We start from the raw sequence: 21,645 nt of genomic DNA on the forward strand, positions 1-21,645 counted from the left end.
AATTAAAATTCCAGCAAAACTGAACAATCAGCGCTGTGTGGAATTATTTATATTGTAAAAAATAATAATAAAATGTAAGTTATAATAATAATGAAAATAAAAATTTGCCCTTTGGAAAAAAATAATAAATATAACAGTGTGAGCATCTAATAAATAAAAACATGAAATCATTCCAATTATAAATCTGATTCCAGCCCCCGCTGTAGAAACTGAACTGTGCTGTATGGAGAAAAGATCACAGAGATCATCAAAAAATCAACTCTGATCTAGCCTCCTCACTGGTGAAGCAGCGAGAACGGAGTGGATAAAATGAGGTGACCAAAAACATGTGACTGCAGCGAGGCCTCAAGAAATCAACTCTGATCTAGTCACTTCAGCAGTGAACCGGCTAGATCAGAGTGGAAAAAATGAGGACCACAAAAAACCCACTCTGATCTAGACACTTCAGCAGTGAGCCGGCTAAATCAGAGTGGAAAAAATGAGGCCTCAAAAAATCAACTCCGATATAGCCGGCTCACTACTGAAGCAGCTAGATCAGAGTTGATTTTTTGAGGACCACAAAAAATCAACTCTGATCTAGACGCAACCCTGAGCAGAGCCCCTGGAGCAGCCCCTGACCATGTGACTGATCACATGATGGTGACATCACACAGGTCCTGTGAGCACAGGCTGCATCTGGATTGTAGCTGATTGTTGCAGGAGGTCACCGCAGCCTCCGCTCTGCACAGTTCAGCTGCTGGAGACACAGTGACGTCAGAGGGGTATCGGGGGCGGGGCATGTGCCCGGGAGCAACTGCTGCTTCCTGCCAATAAATCTGCACTGAGGAAGCCACGCCCTTTCCGGTGACGTCATTACCTCAAGCAATCAATTCCAATCTACACACAACCTTGAGAGCAGAAGCAACACCGGCTCTGAGGAGGTGAGAGGAAACCCCGCACTACACATGAGGGAGAGAGACCCCGCACTACACATGAGGGAGAGAGACCCCGCACTACACATGAGGGAGACAGACCCCGCACTACACATGAGGGAGAGAGACCCCGCACTACACATGAGGGAGAGAGACCCCGCACTACACATGAGGGAGAGAGACCCCGCACTACACATGAGGGAGAGAGACCCCGCACTACACATGAGGGAGAGAGACCCCGCACTACACATGAGGGAGAGAGACCCCGCACTACACATGAGGGAGAGAGACCCCGCACTACACATGGGGGAGAGACCCCGCACTACACATGAGGGAGAGAGAGCGACAGACCCCGCACTACACATGAGGGAGAGAGAGAGACAGACCCCGCACTACACATGAGGGAGAGAGAGAGCGACAGACCCCGCACTACACATGAGGGAGAGAGAGCGACAGACCCCGCACTACACATGAGGGAGAGAGAGAGCGACAGACCCCGCACTACACATGAGGGAGAGAGACCCCGCACTACACATGAGGGAGAGAGACCCCGCACTACACATGAGGGAGAGAGACCCCGCACTACACATGAGGGAGAGAGACCCCGCACTACACATGAGGGAGAGAGACCCCGCACTACACATGAGGGAGAGACCCCGCACTACACATGAGGGAGAGAGACCCCGCACTACACATGAGGGAGAGACCCCGCACTACACATGAGGGAGAGAGACCCCGCACTACACATGAGGGAGAGAGAGACCCCGCACTACACATGAGGGAGAGAGCGACAGACCCCGCACTACACATGAGGGAGAGAGAGCGACAGACCCCGCACTACACATGGGGGAGAGAGAGAGACAGACCCCGCACTACACATGAGGGAGAGAGAGAGACAGACCCCGCACTACACATGGGGGAGAGAGACCCCGCACTACACATGAGGGAGAGAGACCCCGCACTACACATGAGGGAGAGAGACCCCGCACTACACATGAGGGAGAGAGACCCCGCACTACACATGAGGGAGAGAGAGCGACAGACCCCGCACTACACATGAGGGAGAGAGACCCCGCACTACACATGAGGGAGAGAGACCCCGCACTACACATGAGGGAGAGAGACCCCGCACTACACATGAGGGAGAGAGACCCCGCACTACACATGAGGGAGAGAGACCCCGCACTACACATGAGGGAGAGAGCGACAGACCCCGCACTACACATGAGGGAGAGAGCGACAGACCCCGCACTACACATGAGGGAGAGAGAGCGACAGACCCCACACTACACATGAGGGAGAGAGACCCCGCACTACACATGAGGGAGAGAGACCCCGCACTACACATGAGGGAGAGAGCGACAGACCCCGCACTACACATGAGGGAGAGAGCGACAGACCCCGCACTACACATGAGGGAGAGAGAGCGACAGACCCCACACTACACATGAGGGAGAGAGCGACAGACCCCGCACTACACATGAGGGAGAGAGCGACAGACCCCGCACTACACATGAGGGAGAGAGCGACAGACCCCGCACTACACATGAGGGAGAGAGAGCGACAGACCCCACACTACACATGAGGGAGAGAGAGAGCGACAGACCCCGCACTACACATGAGGGAGAGAGAGCGACAGACCCCGCACTACACATGAGGGAGAGAGACCGACAGACCCCACACTACACATGAGGGAGAGAGAGCGACAGACCCCGCACTACACATGAGGGAGAGAGCGACAGACCCCGCACTACACATGAGGGAGAGAGAGAGCGACAGACCCCGCACTACACATGAGGGAGAGAGAGACAGACCCCGCACTACACATGAGGGAGAGAGAGCGACAGACCCCGCACTACACATGAGGGAGAGAGAGACAGACCCCACACTACACATGAGGGAGAGAGAGTGACAGACCCCGCACTACACATGAGGGAGAGAGAGCGACAGACCCCGCACTACACATGAGGGAGAGAGAGACAGACCCCGCACTACACATGAGGGAGAGAGAGCGACAGACCCCGCACTACACATGAGGGAGAGAGAGACAGACCCCGCACTACACATGAGGGAGAGAGAGACAGACCCCGCACTACACATGAGGGAGAGAGAGCGACAGACCCCGCACTACACATGGGGGAGAGAGAGAGCGACAGACCCCGCACTACACATGGGGGAGAGAGAGAGCGACAGACTCCGCACTACACATGAGGGAGAGAGAGCGACAGACACCGCACTACACATGAGGGAGAGAGAGCGACAGACACCGCACTACACATGAGGGAGAGAGAGCGACAGACCCCGCACTACACATGAGGGAGAGAGAGCGACAGACCCCACACTACACATGAGGGAGAGAGAGCGACAGACCCCACACTACACATGAGGGAGAGAGCAACAGACTCCGCACTACACATGAGGGAGAGAGAGCGACAGACACCGCACTACACATGAGGGAGAGAGAGCGACAGACCCCGCACTACACATGAGGGAGAGAGAGCGACAGACCCCGCACTACACATGAGGGAGAGAGCGACAGACCCCACACTACACATGAGGGAGAGAGAGCAACAGACTCCGCACTACACATGAGGGAGAGAGAGCGACAGACACCGCACTACACATGAGGGAGAGAGAGCGACAGACACCGCACTACACATGAGGGAGAGAGAGCGACAGACCCCGCACTACACATGAGGGAGAGAGAGCGACAGACCCCGCACTACACATGAGGGAGAGTGAGCGACAGACCCCGCACTACACATGAGGGAGAGAGAGCGACAGACCCCGCACTACACATGAGGGAGAGAGCAACAGACTCCGCACTACACATGAGGGAGAGAGAGCGACAGACCCCGCACTACACATGAGGGAGAGAGAGCGACAGACACCGCACTACACATGAGGGAGAGAGAGCGACAGACACCGCACTACACATGAGGGAGAGAGAGCGACAGACACCGCACTACACATGAGGGAGAGAGAGCGACAGACACCGCACTACACATGAGGGAGAGAGAGCGACAGACACCGCACTACACATGAGGGAGAGAGAGCGACAGACACCGCACTACACATGAGGGAGAGAGAGCGACAGACCCCGCACTACACATGAGGGAGAGAGAGCGACAGACCCCGCACTACACATGAGGGAGAGAGAGCGACAGACCCCGCACTACACATGAGGGAGAGAGAGCGACAGACCCCCGCACTACACATGGGGGAGAGAGAGCGACAGACCCCGCACTACACATGGGGGAGAGAGAGCAACAGACCCCGCACTACACATGGGGGAGAGAGAGCAACAGACCCCGCACTACACATGAGGGAGAGAGCGACAGACCCCGCACTACACATGGGGGAGAGAGAGTGACAGACCCCGCACTACACATGAGGGAGAGAGCAACAGACTCCGCACTACACATGAGGGAGAGAGAGCGACAGACCCCGCACTACACATGAGGGAGAGAGAGCGACAGACCCCGCACTACACATGAGGGAGAGAGAGCGACAGACCCCGCACTACACATGAGGGAGAGAGAGCGACAGACCCCCGCACTACACATGGGGGAGAGAGAGCGACAGACCCCCGCACTACACATGGGGGAGAGAGAGCGACAGACCCCTCACTACACATGAGGGAGAGAGAGCGACAGACCCCGCACTAAACACGAGGGAGAGAGAGCGACAGATCCCGCACTACACATAAGGGAGAGAGCGCGACAGACCCCGCACTACACACGAGGGAGAGAGAGCGACAGACCCCGCACTACACACGAGGGAGAGAGAGCGACAGACCCCGCACTACACACGAGGGAGAGGGAGCGACAGACCCTGCACTACACACGAGGGAGAGAGAGCGACAGACCCCGCACTACACACGAGGGAGAGAGACAGACCTTGCACTACACATGGGTGAGAGAGAGCGACAGACCCCGCACTGCACATGACAGAGAGAGCGACAGACCCCACACTACACATGAGGGAGAGAGAGACAGACCACGCACTACACATGAAGGAGAGAGCGCGACAGACCCCGCACTACACATGAGGGAGAGAGAGCGACAGACCCCGCACTACACATGAGGGAGAGAGAGCGACAGACCCCGCACTACACATGAGGGAGAGAGAGCGACAGACCCCGCACTACACATGAGGGAGGACAGACCCTGCGCTTCACATGAGGGAGGACAGACCCCGCGCTACACATGAGGGAGGACAGACCCTGCGCTACACATGAGGGAGGACAGACCCTGCGCTACACATGAGGGAGGACAGACCCCGCGCTACACATGAGGGAGGACAGACCCCCACGCTACACATGAGGGAGGACAGACCCCGCGCTTCATATGAGGGAGGACAGACCCCGCACTACACATGAGGGAGAGAGAGCGACAGACCCCGCACTACACATGAGGGAGGACAGACCCTGCGCTTCACATGAGGGAGGACAGACCCCGCGCTACACATGAGGGAGGACAGACCCCGCGCTACACATGAGGGAGGACAGACCCCGCGCTACACATGAGGGAGGACAGACCCCGCGCTACACATGAGGGAGGACAGACCCCGCGCTACACATGAGGGAGGACAGACCCCGCGCTACACATGAGGGAGGACAGACCCCGCGCTTCATATGAGGGAGGACAGACCCCGCACTACACATGAGGGAGAGAGCGACAGACCCCGCACTACACATGAGGGAGAGAGAGAGCGACAGACCCCGCACTACACATGAGGGAGAGAGCGACAGACCCCGCACTACACATGAGGGAGAGAGCGACAGACCCCGCACTACACATGAGGGAGAGAGACCCCACACTACACATGAGGGAGAGAGAGCGACAGACCCCGCACTACACATGAGGGAGAGAGAGAGCGACAGACCCCGCACTACACATGGAGGAGAGAGAGCGACAGACCCCGCACTACACATGGAGGAGAGAGAGCGACAGACCCCGCACTACACATGAGGGAGAGAGCGACAGACCCCGCACTACACATGAGGGAGAGAGAGCGACAGACCCCGCACTACACATGGAGGAGAGAGAGAGCGACAGACCCCGCACTACACATGAGGGAGAGAGTGAAAGACAACGCACTACACATGGGGGACAGAGTGACAGACCCCACACTACACATGAGGGAGAGAGAGCGACAGACCCCGCACTACACATGAGGGAGAGAGAGCGACAGACCCCGCACTACACATGAGGGAGAGAGAGAGCAACAGACCCCGCACTACACATGGGGGAGAGAGAGCGACAGACCCCGCACTACATATGAGGGAGAGAGCGACAGACCCCGCACTACACATGAGGGAAAGAGAGCGACAGACCCCGCACTACACACGAGGGAGAGAGAGAGCGACAGACCTCGCATTACACATGGAGAAGAGAGCGACAGACCCCGCACTACACATGAGGGAGAGAGCGACAGACCCCGCACTACACATGAGGGAGAGAGAGCGACAGACCCCGCACTACACATGAGGGAGGACAGACCCTGCGCTTCACATGAGGGAGGACAGACCCCGCGCTTCACATGAGGGAGGACAGACCCCGCGCTTCACATGAGGGAGGACAGACACCGCGCTACACATGAAGGACGACAGACCCCACACTACACATGAGGGAAAACAGACCCTGCACTACACATGGGTGAGAGAGAGCGACAGACCCCGCACTACCCATGAGGGAGAGAGAGCGACAGACCCCACACTACACATGGAGGAGAGAGAGCGACAGACCCCGCACTACACACGAGGGAGAGAGAGCGACACACCCCGCACTACACATGAGGGAGAGAGGGCGACAGACCCCGCACTACACACGAGGGAGAGAGAGCGACAGACCCCGCACTACACATGAGGGAGAGAGAGCGACAGACCACGCACTACACATAAAGGAGAGAGAGCGACAGACCCCGCACTACACATGAGGGAGAGATAGCGACAGACCCCGCACTACACATGAGGGAGAGAGCAACAGACTCCGCACTACACATGAGGGAGAGAGAGCGACAGACCCCGCAGTACACATGAGGGAGAGATAGCGACAGACCCCGCACTACACATGAGGGAGGACAGACCCGGCGCTTCACATGAGGGAGGACAGACCCCGCGCTTCACATGAGGGAGGACAGACCCCGCGCTTCACATGAGGGAGGACAGACCCCGCGCTTCACATGAGGGAGGACAGACCCCGCGCTTCACATGAGGGAGGACAGACCCCGCGCTTCACATGAGGGAGGACAGACCCCGCGCTTCACATGAGGGAGGACAGACCCCGCGCTTCACATGAGGGAGGACAGACCCCGCGCTTCACATGAGGGAGGACAGACCCCGCGCTTCACATGAGGGAGGACAGACCCCGCGCTTCACATGAGGGAGGACAGACCCCGCGCTTCACATGAGGGAGGACAGACCCCGCGCTTCACATGAGGGAGGACAGACCCCGCGCTACACATGAGGGAGGACAGACCCCACGCTACACATGAGGGACGACAGACCCCGCGCTACACATGAGGGAGGACAGACCCCGCACTACACATGAGGGAGAGAGAGCAACAGACCCCGCAGTACACATGAGGGAGAGAGAGCGACAGACCCCGCACTACACATGAGAGAGAGCGACAGACCCCCCACTACACATGAGGGAGAGAGAGCGACAGACCCCGCACTACACACGAGGGAGAGAGAGCGACAGACCCCGCACTACACATTAAGGAGAGAGAGCGACAGACCCCGCACTACACATTAGGGAGAGAGAGCGACAGACCCCGCACTACACACGAGGGAGAGAGAGCGACACACCCCGCACTACACATGAGGGAGAGAGAGCGACAGACCCCGCACTACACACGAGGGAGAGAGAGCGACAGACCCCGCACTACACATTAGGGAGAGAGACCGACAGACTACGCACTACACATGAAGGAGGGAGAGCGACAGACCCCGCACTACACATGAGGGAGAGAGAGTGACAGATCCCGCACTACACATGAGGGGCGACAGACCGCGCACTACACATGAGGGAGGACAGACCCCGCACTACACATGAGGGAGGACAGACCCCGCACTACACATGAGGGAGGACAGACCCCGCACTACACATGAGGGAGGACAGACCCCGCACTACACATGAGGGAGGACAGACCCCGCACTACACATAAGGGAGGACAGACCCCGCATTACACATGGGTGAGAGAGAGCGACAGACCCCGCACTACACATGAGAGAGAGAGCGACAGACCCCGCACTACCCATGAGGGAGAGAGAGCGACAGACCATGCACTACACATGAAGGAGAGAGACAGGCCCCGCACTACACATGGGGGAGAGAGAGCGACAGACCCCGCACTACACATGGGGGAGAGAGAGCGACAGACCCTGCAGTACACATGAGGGAGGACAGACCCCGCACTACACATGAGGGAGAGAGAGCGACAGACCCCGCACTACGCATGAGGGAGAGAGAGCGACAGATCCCGCACTACACATGAGGGAGAGAGAGCGACAGACCCCGCACTACACAAGAGGGAGAGAGAGCGACAGACCCCGCACTACACAAGAGGGAGAGAGAGCGACAGACCCCGCACTACACAAGCGGGAGAGAGAGCGACAGACCCCGCACTACACACGAAGGAGAGAGCGACAGACCCCGCACTACACATGAGGGAAAGAGAGCGACAGATCCCACACTAGACACGAGGGGGAGAGTGCGACAGACCCCGCACTACACACGAGGGAGAGAGAGCGACATACCCCGCACTACACACGACGGGGAGAGTGCGACAGACCCCGCACTACATACGAGGGAGAGAGAGCGACAGACCCTGCACTACACACGAGGGAGAGAGAGCGACAGACCCCGCACTACACACGAGGGAGAGAGAGCGACAGACCCCGCACTACACACGAAGGAGAGAGCGACAGATCCCGCACTACACATGAGGGAGAGAGAGCGACAGACCCCGCACTACACATGAGGGAAAGAGAGCGACAGATCCCGCACTACACATGAGGGAGAGAGAGCGACAGATCCCGCACTACACATGTGGGAGAGAGAGCGACAGATCCCGCACTACACATAGGGGAGAGATAGCGACAGAGCCCGCACTATACATGAGGGAGACAGAGCGACAGAGCCCGCACTACACATGAGGGAGACAGAGCCCGCACTACACATGAGGGAGACAGAGCCCGCACTACACATGAGGGAGAGAGAGCGACAGAGCCCGCACTACACATGAGGGAGAGAGAGCGACAGACCACGCACTACACATGAAGGAGAGAGAGCGACAGACCCCGCAATACACACGAGGGAGAGAGAGCCACAGACCCCGCACTACACACGAGGGAGAGAGAGCGACAGACCCCGCACTACACACGAGGGAGAGAGAGCGACAGACCACGCACTACTCATGGAGAGAGAGCGACATTCCACGCACTACACATGAAGGAGAGAGAGCGACAGACCCCGCACTACACATGAGGGAGAGAGCGACATCCTCACACTACACTTGGGGGAGAGAGAGTGACAGACCCCGCACTACACATGAGGGAGGACAGACCCCACGCTACACATGAGGGAGGACAGACCCCGCGCTACACATGAGGGAGGACAGACCCCGCACTACACATGAGGGAGGACAGACCCCGCACTACACATGAGGGAGGACAGACCCCGCACTACACATGAGGGAGGACAGACCCCGCACTACACATGAGGGAGGACAGACCCCGCACTACACATGAGGGAGGACAGACCCCGCACTACACAGGAGGGAGGACAGACCCCGCACTACACAGGAGGGAGGACAGACCCCGCACTACACATGAGGGAGGACAGACCCCGCACTACACATGAGGGAGGACAGACCCCGCACTACACATGAGGGAGGACAGACCCCGCACTACACATGAGGGAGGACAGACCCCGCACTACACATGAGGGAGGACAGACCCCGCACTACACATGAGGGAGGACAGACCCCGCACTACACATGAGGGAGGACAGACCCCGCACTACACATGAGGGAGGACAGACCCCGCACTACACATGAGGGAGGACAGACCCCGCACTACACATGAGGGAGGACAGACCCCGCACTACACATGAGGGAGGACAGACCCCGCACTACACATGAGGGAGGACAGACCCCGCACTACACATGAGGGAGGACAGACCCCGCACTACACATGAGGGAGGACAGACCCCGCACTACACATGAGGGAGGACAGACCCCGCACTACACATGAGGGAGAGAGAGCAACAGACCCCGCACTACACATGAGGGAGGACAGACCCCGCACTACACATGAGGGAGAGAGAGCAACAGACTCCGCACTACACACGAGGGAGAGAGAGCGACAGACCCCGCACTACACACGAGAGAGAGAGCGCAACAGACCCCGCACTACACACCAGGGGGAGAGTGCGACAGACCCCGCACTACACATGAGGGAGGACAGACCTCGCGCTACACATGAGGGAGAGAGAGCGACAGACCCCGCACTACACATGAGGGAGAGAGAGCGACAGACCCCGCACTACACATGAGGGAGGACAGACCCCGCACTACACATGAGGGAGGACAGACCCCGCACTACACATGAGGGAGGACAGACCCCGCACTACACATGAGGGAGGACAGACCCCGCACTACACATGAGGGAGGACAGACCCCGCACTACACATGAGGGAGGACAGACCCCGCACTACACATGAGGGAGGACAGACCCCGCACTACACATGAGGGAGGACAGACCCCGCACTACACATGAGGGAGGACAGACCCCGCACTACACATGAGGGAGGACAGACCCCGCACTACACATGAGGGAGGACAGACCCCGCACTACACATGAGGGAGGACAGACCCCGCACTACACATGAGGGAGGACAGACCCCGCACTACACATGAGGGAGGACAGACCCCGCACTACACATGAGGGAGGACAGACCCCGCACTACACATGAGGGAGGACAGACCCCGCACTACACATGAGGGAGGACAGACCCCGCACTACACATGAGGGAGGACAGACCCCGCACTACACATGAGGGAGGACAGACCCCGCACTACACATGAGGGAGGACAGACCCCTCACTACACATGAGGGAGGACAGACCCCTCACTACACATGAGGGAGGACAGACCCCTCACTACACATGAGGGAGGACAGACCCCTCACTACACATGAGGGAGGACAGACCCCTCACTACACATGAGGGAGGACAGACCCCTCACTACACATGAGGGAGGACTGACCCCACACTACTCATGAGGGAGGACTGACCCCACACTACACACGAGGGAGAGAGAGCGACAGACCCCGCACTACACACGAGGGAGAGAGAATTACAGACCCCGCTCTACATACGAGGGAGAGAGAGCGACAGACCCTGCAGTACACATGAGGGAGGACAGACCCCGCACTACACATGAGGGAGAGAGAGCGACAGACCCCGCACTACGCATGATGGAGAGAGAGCGACAGATCCCGCACTACACATGAGGGAGAGAGAGCGACAGACCCCGCACTACACAAGAGGGAGAGAGAGCGACAGACCCCGCACTACACACGAGGGGGAGAGTGCGACAGACCCCGCACTACATACGAGGGAGAGAGAGCGACAGACCCTGCACTACACACGAGGGAGAGAGAGCGACAGACCCCGCACTACACACGAGGGAGAGAGAGCGACAGACCCCGCACTACACACGAAGGAGAGAGCGACAGATCCCGCACTACACATGAGGGAGAGAGAGCGACAGATCCCGCACTACACATGAGGGAAAGAGAGCGACAGATCCCGCACTACACATGAGGGAGAGAGAGCGACAGATCCCGCACTACACATGGGGGAGAGATAGCGACAGAGCCCGCACTACACATGAGGGAGACAGAGCGACAGAGCCCGCACTACACATGAGGGAGAGAGAGTGACAGAGCCCGCACTACACATGAGGGAGAGAAAGCGACAGAGCCCGCACTACACATGAGGGAGAGAGAGCGACAGACCACGCACTACACATGAAGGAGAGAGAGCGACAGACCCCGCAATACACACGAGGGAGAGAGAGCCACAGACCCCGCACTACACACGAGGGAGAGAGAGCGACAGACCCCGCACTACACACGAGGGAGAGAGAGCGACAGACCACGCACTACACATGGAGAGAGAGCGACATTCCACGCACTACACATGAAGGAGAGAGAGCGACAGACCCCGCACTACACATGAGGGAGAGAGCGACATCCTCACACTACACTTGGGGGAGAGAGAGTGACAGACCCCGCGCTACACATGAGGGAGGACAGACCCCACGCTACACATGAGGGAGGACAGACCCCGCGCTACACATGAGGGAGGACAGACCCCGCACTACACATGAGGGAGGACAGACCCCGCACTACACATGAGGGAGGACAGACCCCGCACTACACATGAGGGAGGACAGACCCCGCACTACACATGAGGGAGGACAGACCCCGCACTACACATGAGGGAGGACAGACCCCGCACTACACATGAGGGAGGACAGACCCCGCACTACACATGAGGGAGGACAGACCCCGCACTACACATGAGGGAGGACAGACCCCGCACTACACATGAGGGAGGACAGACCCCGCACTACACATGAGGGAGGACAGACCCCGCACTACACATGAGGGAGGACAGACCCCGCACTACACATGAGGGAGAGAGAGCAACAGACCCCGCACTACACATGAGGGAGGACAGACCCCGCACTACACATGAGGGAGAGAGAGCAACAGACCCCGCACTACACACGAGGGAGAGAGAGCGACAGACCCCGCACTACACACGAGAGAGAGAGCGCAACAGACCCCGCACTACACACCAGGGGGAGAGTGCAACAGACCCCGCACTACACATGAGGGAGGACAGACCCCGCGCTACACATGAGGGAGAGAGAGCGACAGACCCCGCACTACACATGAGGGAGAGAGAGCGACAGACCCCGCACTACACATGAGGGAGGACAGACCCCGCACTACACATGAGGGAGGACAGACCCCGCACTACACATGAGGGAGGACAGACCCCGCACTACACATGAGGGAGGACAGACCCCGCACTACACATGAGGGAGGACAGACCCCGCACTACACATGAGGGAGGACAGACCCCGCACTACACATGAGGGAGGACAGACCCCGCACTACACATGAGGGAGGACAGACCCCGCACTACACATGAGGGAGGACAGACCCCGCACTACACATGAGGGAGGACAGACCCCGCACTACACATGAGGGAGGACAGACCCCGCACTACACATGAGGGAGGACAGACCCCGCACTACACATGAGGGAGGACAGACCCCGCACTACACATGAGGGAGGACAGACCCCGCACTACACATGAGGGAGGACAGACCCCGCACTACACATGAGGGAGGACAGACCCCGCACTACACATGAGGGAGGACAGACCCCGCACTACACATGAGGGAGGACAGACCCCGCACTACACATGAGGGAGGACAGACCCCGCACTACACATGAGGGAGGACAGACCCCTCACTACACATGAGGGAGGACAGACCCCACACTACTCATGAGGGAGGACTGACCCCACACTACACACGAGGGAGAGAGAGCGACAGACCCCGCACTACACACGAGGGAGAGAGAACGACAGACCCCGCACTACACACGAGGGAGAGAGAATTACAGACCCCGCTCTACATACGAGGGAGAGAGAGCGACAGACCCCGCACTACACACGAGGGAGAGAGAGCGACAGACCCCGCATTACACACGAGGGAGAGAGAGCGACAGACCCCGCATTACACACGAGGGAGAGAGAGCGACAGACCCCGCACTACACACGAGGGAGAGAGAACGACAGACCCCGCACTACACACGAGGGAGAGAGAACGACAGACCCCGCACTACACACGAGGGAGAGAGAACGACAGACCCCGCACTACACACGAGGGAGAGAGAGAGCTACAGACCCCGCACTACACACGAGGGAGAGAGAGAGCGACAGACCCCGCACTACACACGAGGGAGAGAGAGAGCGACAGACCCCGCACTACACACGAGGGAGAGAGAGAGAGCGACAGACCCCGCACTACACACGAGGGAGAGAGAGCGACAGACCCCGCACTACACACGAGGGAGAGAGAGCGACAGACCCCGCACTACACACGAGGGAGAGAGAGCGACAGACCCCGCACTACACACGAGGGAGAGAGAGCGACAGACCCCGCACTACACACGAAAGAGAGAGAGCGACAGACCCCGCAATACACACGAGGGAGAGAGCGACAGACCCCGCACTACACATGAGGGAGTAAGAGAGCGACAAACCCTGCACTACACATTGTGGGGAATAGAGCGACAGATTCCGCAGTACACGTGGGGGGGAGAGCGACAGACATTGCACTACACGTGGGGGAGAGGGATTGACAGACCCAGCACTACACGTGGGGGAGAGAGAGCGACAGACTCCGCACTACACATGGGGGGAGAGAGCGACAGACCTTGCATTACACGTGGGGGAGAGAGAGCAACATACACTGCATTACACGTGGGGGGAAGAGACGACAGACCCCGCACTACATGTGGGAGGGAGAGACGACAGACCGCGCACTACACTTGGAGGAGAGAGAGCGACAGACCCCGCACTACACGTGGAGGAGAGAGAGCGACAGACCCCGCACTACTGATGGAGGAGAGAGAGAGCGCAACAGACCCCGCACTACACATGGAGGAGAGAGAGAGCGCGACAGACCCCACACTACACGTGGGGGAGAGGGAGAGTGACGGACCCTCGCACTACACATGGAGGAAATTATCTCATCCTCTTCACAATAAAGGATATTCTGTTGTTTTCTTTTCTAAATATTTTCTAATAACTAAAGATATTAAACTTGAGTCTGGAAATAATCTTTCATCTTACTGGAAATTTGAGAGGTTCTGATGTCATCACATTACATCATTATCTATGGGAATAACAGAGGATATGACCGCGGAGGTGACAGGTTCTGATATCATCACAATACATCATTATCTATGGGAATAACAGAGGATATGACCGGGGAGGTGAGAGGCTGTGATGTCATCACATTACATCATTATCTATGGGAATAACAGGATATGACCGGGGAGGTGAGAGGCGCTGATGTCATCACATTACATCATTATCTATGGGAATAACAGAGGATATGACCGGGGAGGTGAGAGGCGCTGATGTCATCACATTACATCATTATCTATGGGAATAACAGAGGATATGACCGGGGAGGTGAGAGGCTCTGATGTCATCACATTACATCATTATCTATGGGAATAACAGAGGATATGACCGCGGAGGTGACAGGTTCTGATATCATCACAATACATCATTATCTATGGGAATAACAGAGGATATGACCGGGGAGGTGAGAGGCTGTGATGTCATCACATTACATCATTATCTATGGGAATAACAGAGGATATGACCGGGGAGGTGAGAGGCTGTGATGTCATCACATTACATCATTATCTATGGGAATAACAGGATATGACCGGGGAGGTGAGAGGTTCTGATGTCATCACAATACATCATTATCTATGGGAATAACAGAGGATATGACCGGGGAGGTGAGAGGCTGTGATGTCATTACATTACATCATTATCTATGGGAATAACAGAGGATATGACCGGGGAGGTGAGAGGCTGTGACGTCACCACATTACATCATTATCTATGGGGATAACAGAGGATATGACCGGGGAGGTGAGAGGTTCTGATGTCATCACATTACATCATTATCTATGGGAATAACAGAGGATATGACCGGGGAGGTGAGAGGTTCTGATCTCATCACATTACATCACTATCTATGGGAATCACAGAGGATATGACCGGGGAGGTGAGAGGCTCTGATGTCATCACATTACATCATTATCTATGGGAATAACAGAGGATATGACCGGGGAGGTGATGGACTCTGGAAATGTCTGTAGTGATATTATTAATGTCTCCACACTCAGGATTACACAGTAGTGAAGACCTCTAGTGATCGCTGTCAGGCCCCTGTGTCTGAAGGACGGGGAGGAACCCTGAGCCCAATCCCGGGGCCTCCACCTCACCCCCGGATACATGAGGACATCAATGACCAGAAGATCCTAGAACTCATCAACAAGATCATTGAGCTGCTGACTGGAGAGGTGACACCGTTGGGAATGCTGGGACATTATACAGGACGGCACTGGAGGATTCTGGGTGATGACGGTATCATTGTGTTGTCAGGTTCCTATAAGGTGTCAGGACGTCACCGTCTATTTCTCCATGGAGGAGTGGGAGTATCTAGAAGGACACAAGGACCGGTACAAGGAGGTGATGATGGAGGAGCCCCAGCCCCGCACATCACCAGGTAATAGACAGGACTGAATACACCCGGCCTATAATTATCTGTATGTAATAATGATGTCCGTCCTGTCTATGTCTCCTGCAGGTCTCTCCAGTACGAGGACGACCCCAGAGAGATGTCCCGCTCCTCCTCCTCCTCCACAGGATCCTCAGGTAGATGGAGATCTCCCCTATGAGGTGTAGACGGCTGTGACCTCCTTGTGTTCAGTCTTGTTTTCTCCTCCAGTATTAGATGTTTATACTTGTGTAATGAGAGCGGTGGAGACGGCAGGATCACAGCTGACCACAGACCTCACATGTCCGGATCTTATCTCCATTATTCCCGGGGACTTTTACAATATTTTGTTTTGCAGGTTTTGGATCCGGATAAAGATCTGAACAATATTAATTCTCCAGAGAGAAATGTGAGGGGCGATCAGCGGAGTAACGAGGAGATTCCTACAGATCACCGCCCCGGTGAGTACAGACCACCCAATAACGCACACAAGGCGCTCATTACTATTTTCCGCTCTTTGCTGTGTCAGTTTCTACAGCGGTATATTAACCCTTCATGTAAAATACACACGAAATGTGAGTGAATCTGTGATCCCGGTGCAGGTGATAACACGGGATGTGCAGTTAGGTTATAGAGGAGAAATACAGCTGGACATGAATTCTGCCGATGTGAGCGAGGACGAGCTCCAGCTCTCTCCTATTATCCGCTGTCAGGGCTGATGAGGGGTTTCTCCAGTTTAGGGACTAAGAATCCATTATCTCCTATTACACTCATGTCAGTGTGTGACAGATACAGAACATGGAGACATAAACCCAAATAACAGGAGCGGATGGAGATTACTGCTCTGAGGGTCGGTAATGCTGCTCACCAGGGAGGAGGAAGAGACAGAGATGGCCGAGCATTATTATCACATAAATATGGTTACATGAAAGACGAGCGTCACCTCTTATATATAACCCATTGTGTGCTGATAGGATGTCCGGGGTCCAGCAATTTAATCCTGATATTGGGGGGGGGATTCTTGAGCGATTCTTCTACTGACGTCATTTCATCAGTGAATGTGCAGGAGACGAGTTTAATAATAGGAAAAGGATAAAATATTTCTAGATTCTGATTTTCTTCTAGGAGAGAAAATGTTCAGATTTATTTTCTTTTTAATCACAAGATGCTGAAATGTAACAAATATAGTGGAACTTTGGATTATGAGCATAATTAATTTCGGGGCTGTTTTTTTAAACAAAGTTACTCTTATATCAATGCGAATTTTCCCTTAGAAAATAATTGAAACGCAGACCATTCATTCCACAACCCAAATTTAATTAGTTTTTATATTAACTTATTACAGTAATACAAAATACTGTACATTATAAAACAAATTATACTGCTTTTTAGCTTAACCCCTTAACGACCGCCGATACGCCTTTTAACGGCGACAAATTAGGGTACTTCTTCCGATCCGCCGCTTTTTAACGGAGGTTGGAAAAAAGGGTCTAGCGCCCCCTAGAGTCAGAAAACTGGGGGTAGCTGAGACCCTGGAGATCATGATTCTGGCCGTTTTTTCCGGTCCCTGCTCACCTGATGACCGGTATACACCGTATACCGATGATCAGGTTCCAGTAAATGACCGTGCCGGTAAAAAATCATTTTTCTTCGGCGCTCCATTGGGAGACCCAGACGATTGGGTGTATAGCTACTGCCTCCGGAGGCCACACAAAGCATTACACTAAAAAGTGTAAGGCCCCTCCCCTTCTGGCTATACACCCCCAGTGGGATCACTGGCTCACCAGTTTTCTGCTTTGTGCGAAGGAGGTCAGACATCCACGCATAGCTCCACTGTTTAGTCAGCAGTAGCTGCTGACTATATCGGATGGAAGAAAAGAGGGCCCATATAGGGCCCCCAGCATGCTCCCTTCTCACCCCGCTGGTGGTTTGTAAGGTTGAGGTACCTATTGCTGGTACGGCGGCTGGAGCCCACATGCTGTTTTCCTTCCACATCCCCCTGAGGGGCTCTGAGGAAGTGGGATCTTACCGGCCCCAAAGCCCTGAGGCCGGGCTCCATCCACAGACCCATTGAACCTGCTGGATACGGAGCTGGGTACCGTTCAGGGACATGGCCCTGCACCATTCAGGTACTCTGTGTCCCCGTACACACAGGCACAGCACACTCCAGACTTGCTGGGTGTGCTAGTGCGCCGGGGACAGTAAAGGGTTACAGTCACTGCAGCCTAGCTGAGTGACTTTATGTATAGGGAACTACCGCGCCGGACGCTCCGGGAGCGGCGGCGCGGCTGGGACTTGTAGTGCGCCGGGGACTTGGCGCCGACCGCGCTTTTACGGCGGCGGCGCTTATAAATCCAGTCCCCGGCTTTTGCGGCCTAGCTCCGCTTCGTTCCCGCCCCCACCCTGTCAATCAGGGTAGGGGAGAGACGCTGTACAATCAGCAGCGCCGAGGGCTGGAGCCTTATTTACATGCTCCAGCCCTCTCACTGGACACTGTGGGACGCCGGTTTCCCGCTCTGACTTGGGGGCACGCCCACGGCCCGCCCCTACTCACACGAGCTGGAGAAGGACGCCGGCAGCCATTCCTGCAGTCCGAGCTGAGAGATCGGACTCTGGGCAACCAGGCACAGGACTAGGGCGACCACACACCCGCTTATAGGCGGGCGGTAAGCGGCACCTGAAGTGCTGACCCCACTAAATACCGCAGTTGTCCATTTGTATTTTTATGCTTACACTGCATAGGTCGCTATTTTTGGCTATATGCCCTCTTAGATGGCGACACATCAGCAGCAGGAAAGCAGGGGTGCTAAGGCACAGGCTTTCTATGCTGCTTGTATTGCATGTGCTGCAGTGTTCATGTGTATTTATGCTTGTATGCTATACACTGCACTGTACGGTCGCTAGTCTGGGCTATTTTCGCCTAGAATGACTAGACTACAGCAGCAGAAAAGCAAGGGTGCTGAGGCACAGGTTTTTTCTATGCTGCTTGTATTGCAGGGGTTGCAGTGTTCATTTGTACTTATGCTTGTATGCTATACACTGCACTGTATGGTCGATATTCTGGGCTATATTCCCCTAGATGGCTAGTCTACAGCAGCAGAAAAGCAGGGGTGCCAAGGCACAGGCTTTCTATGCTGCTTGTATTGCATGTGCTGCAGTGTTCATTTGTACTTTATGCTTGTATGCTATACATTACATTGTACGGTCGCCATTCTTGGCTCTATATCCTAGATGGCTAGTCGGCAGCAGCATATAAGCAACACAGGCTTTCGATGCTGTTTTTACTGCATGTGATACTGTTCCACGGCACTGAACCCCATTGTGTGCAATGCTCCCCTAGAGCACTTGGTCAGCCGGGGTCTCTACTAGACGTGGCCAAAGGACAACCCTGTCCAAGGACAGGGATGGAGTTGCAATGGGATAGAGACTTGCAGTCCGGACAGGCCATGGGCAATCTGGATCATTGCTCCCTGGCCACCCTCATTGGGAATAAAATCGGTGCTCCGGGGGGGGGTCCCAGGAGGCTCTCTGTATGATGAGGCAGACGTAGCTCATCAGGACTTTGATCCTGACAACGCTCTCAATCCGGATACACCGGATGGTGACGCCATAAGGAATGATCCTATAGCGTCCATCAATCGCATGTTGGATATTTCTCCCTCAGCTCCCCCAGCGGAGGAGTCAGATTCACAGCAGGAGAAGTCCCATTTCAGTAGCTCAAACGTATATTGAGTATTTTTCTGGCCACGCTGACTTCAGAGAAGCAGTCCAGGAACACCACGCTTACCAGATAAGCGTTTTCTCCAAACGTATTAAGGATACACGTTATCCTTTTCCCCCTGACGTGGTCAAGCGCGGGACCCAGGGTCCAAAGGTGGATTCTCCAATCTCCAGGCTTGCGGCTAGAGCCATAGTTGCAGTGGAGATGGGACTTCACTTAAAGATGCCAGACAGATGGACTCTGGTTGAAATCTGTCTATGAGGCTATCGGCGTGTCGGTTGCTCCGGCATTTACAGCCGTATGGGCACCCTAAGCTTTTCAGCTGTTCTTGCACAGCTGGTCTTGAGCATATGTACATTTGTGCCGCAGGGGCGTCCGTAACCTCGCAATGTCTGCATTGCGACTTACCCTATTAATGCTGTCCTGGAAGGACAGTCGAGGTTTCGGTCCTTCCCAAGCTCGGGCAGGTCCCAATTGTCCTCGTCCAAAGGAGCTGAAAAGCCTCAGAGGGGCTCAGCTTCCGGGGGCTCAATCACGCCCAAGGAAGGCAGCCGGAGGAACCGCTACCAAGACGGTCTCCTCATGACTCTCAGCTCTCTCATCTCTCCGCATCCGCGGTTGATGGCAGACTCGCTCGCCTTTGGCGACATTTAGCTGCCACAGGTCACAGACCGGTGGGTGAGGGACATTGTGCCCACGGGCACAGGACAGAGTTCTGTTCTCGTCCTCCGACGCGATTCTTCAGAACGTCCCCACCTCCCCACCGAGCCGATGCTCTTCTGCAGGCAGAAGGAGTGGTAATCCCTGTTCCTCTTCAGGAACAAGACACGGTTTTCCTCCAATCTGGTTGTGGTGCCAAAAAAGGATGGCTCTTTCCGTTCCGTTCTGGACCTAAAACTGCTCAACAAGCACGTGGAGGCCAGGCGGTTCCGGATGAAACCCTCCGCTCCGTCATTGCCTCAATGTCTCAAGGATATTTCCTAGCATCAATAGACATCAAAGATGCTTATCTCCATGTGCCGATTGCTACAGAGCACCAATGTTTTCTACGTTTCGTGATGGGAGACGACCATCTTCAGTTCGTAGGTCTGCCATTCGGTCTGGCGACAGCCCCACGGGTGTTCACAAAGGTCATGGCGGCAGTGGTAGCAGTCTTGCACTCACAGGGACACTCTGTGATCTCTTACTTGGACGATCTACTTGTCAAGGCACCCTCTCAAGAGGCATGCCAATTCAGCCTGCATGTTGCGCTGGAGACTCTCCAGACGTTCGGGTGGATCATCGACTTCTCAAAGTCAAACCTGTCACCGACCCAATCACTAACGTATCTGGGCATGGAGTTTCATACCCTCTCAGCGCTAGTGAAGCTTCCGCTGGACAAGCAGCGGTCACTACAGAGGGGTGCAGACTCTCCGTCAGGGTCAGTCGCACTCCTTAAGACGCCTCATGCACTTCCTCGGGAAGATGGTGGCGGCAATGGAGGCGGTTCCGTTTGCGCAGTTTCATCTGCGTCCTCTTTATTGGGACATTCTCCGCCAATGGGATGGGAAGTCAACATCCCTGAACAGGAAAGTATCCCTTTCACAGAAGGACTCTCTGCAATGGTGGCTTCTT

The 21,645-nt window shown here is 55.8% G+C and overlaps 1 protein-coding gene across 1 annotated transcript in view; it reads left to right on the forward strand.

Annotated features, from left to right (window-relative positions):
- The first annotated feature begins 654 nt into the window (after nucleotides 1-654).
- The window catches only part of LOC142302768 (uncharacterized), a 35,033-nt gene continuing 14,042 nt past the window's right edge, over nucleotides 655-21,645 (forward strand). Inside the window, exons 1-5 of the mRNA XM_075343882.1 lie at nucleotides 655-920; nucleotides 15,937-16,113; nucleotides 16,196-16,319; nucleotides 16,401-16,468; nucleotides 16,669-16,771. Coding sequence (XP_075199997.1) covers nucleotides 16,235-16,319; nucleotides 16,401-16,468; nucleotides 16,669-16,771 — 256 coding nt within the window. The 5' untranslated portion in view covers nucleotides 655-920; nucleotides 15,937-16,113; nucleotides 16,196-16,234. The remainder of the gene's footprint in view (nucleotides 921-15,936; nucleotides 16,114-16,195; nucleotides 16,320-16,400; nucleotides 16,469-16,668; nucleotides 16,772-21,645) is intronic.

The sequence above is a fragment of the Anomaloglossus baeobatrachus genome, chromosome 1 (genome assembly GCF_048569485.1).
Source record: "Anomaloglossus baeobatrachus isolate aAnoBae1 chromosome 1, aAnoBae1.hap1, whole genome shotgun sequence".
NCBI classification, from domain to species: domain Eukaryota; kingdom Metazoa; phylum Chordata; class Amphibia; order Anura; family Aromobatidae; genus Anomaloglossus; species Anomaloglossus baeobatrachus.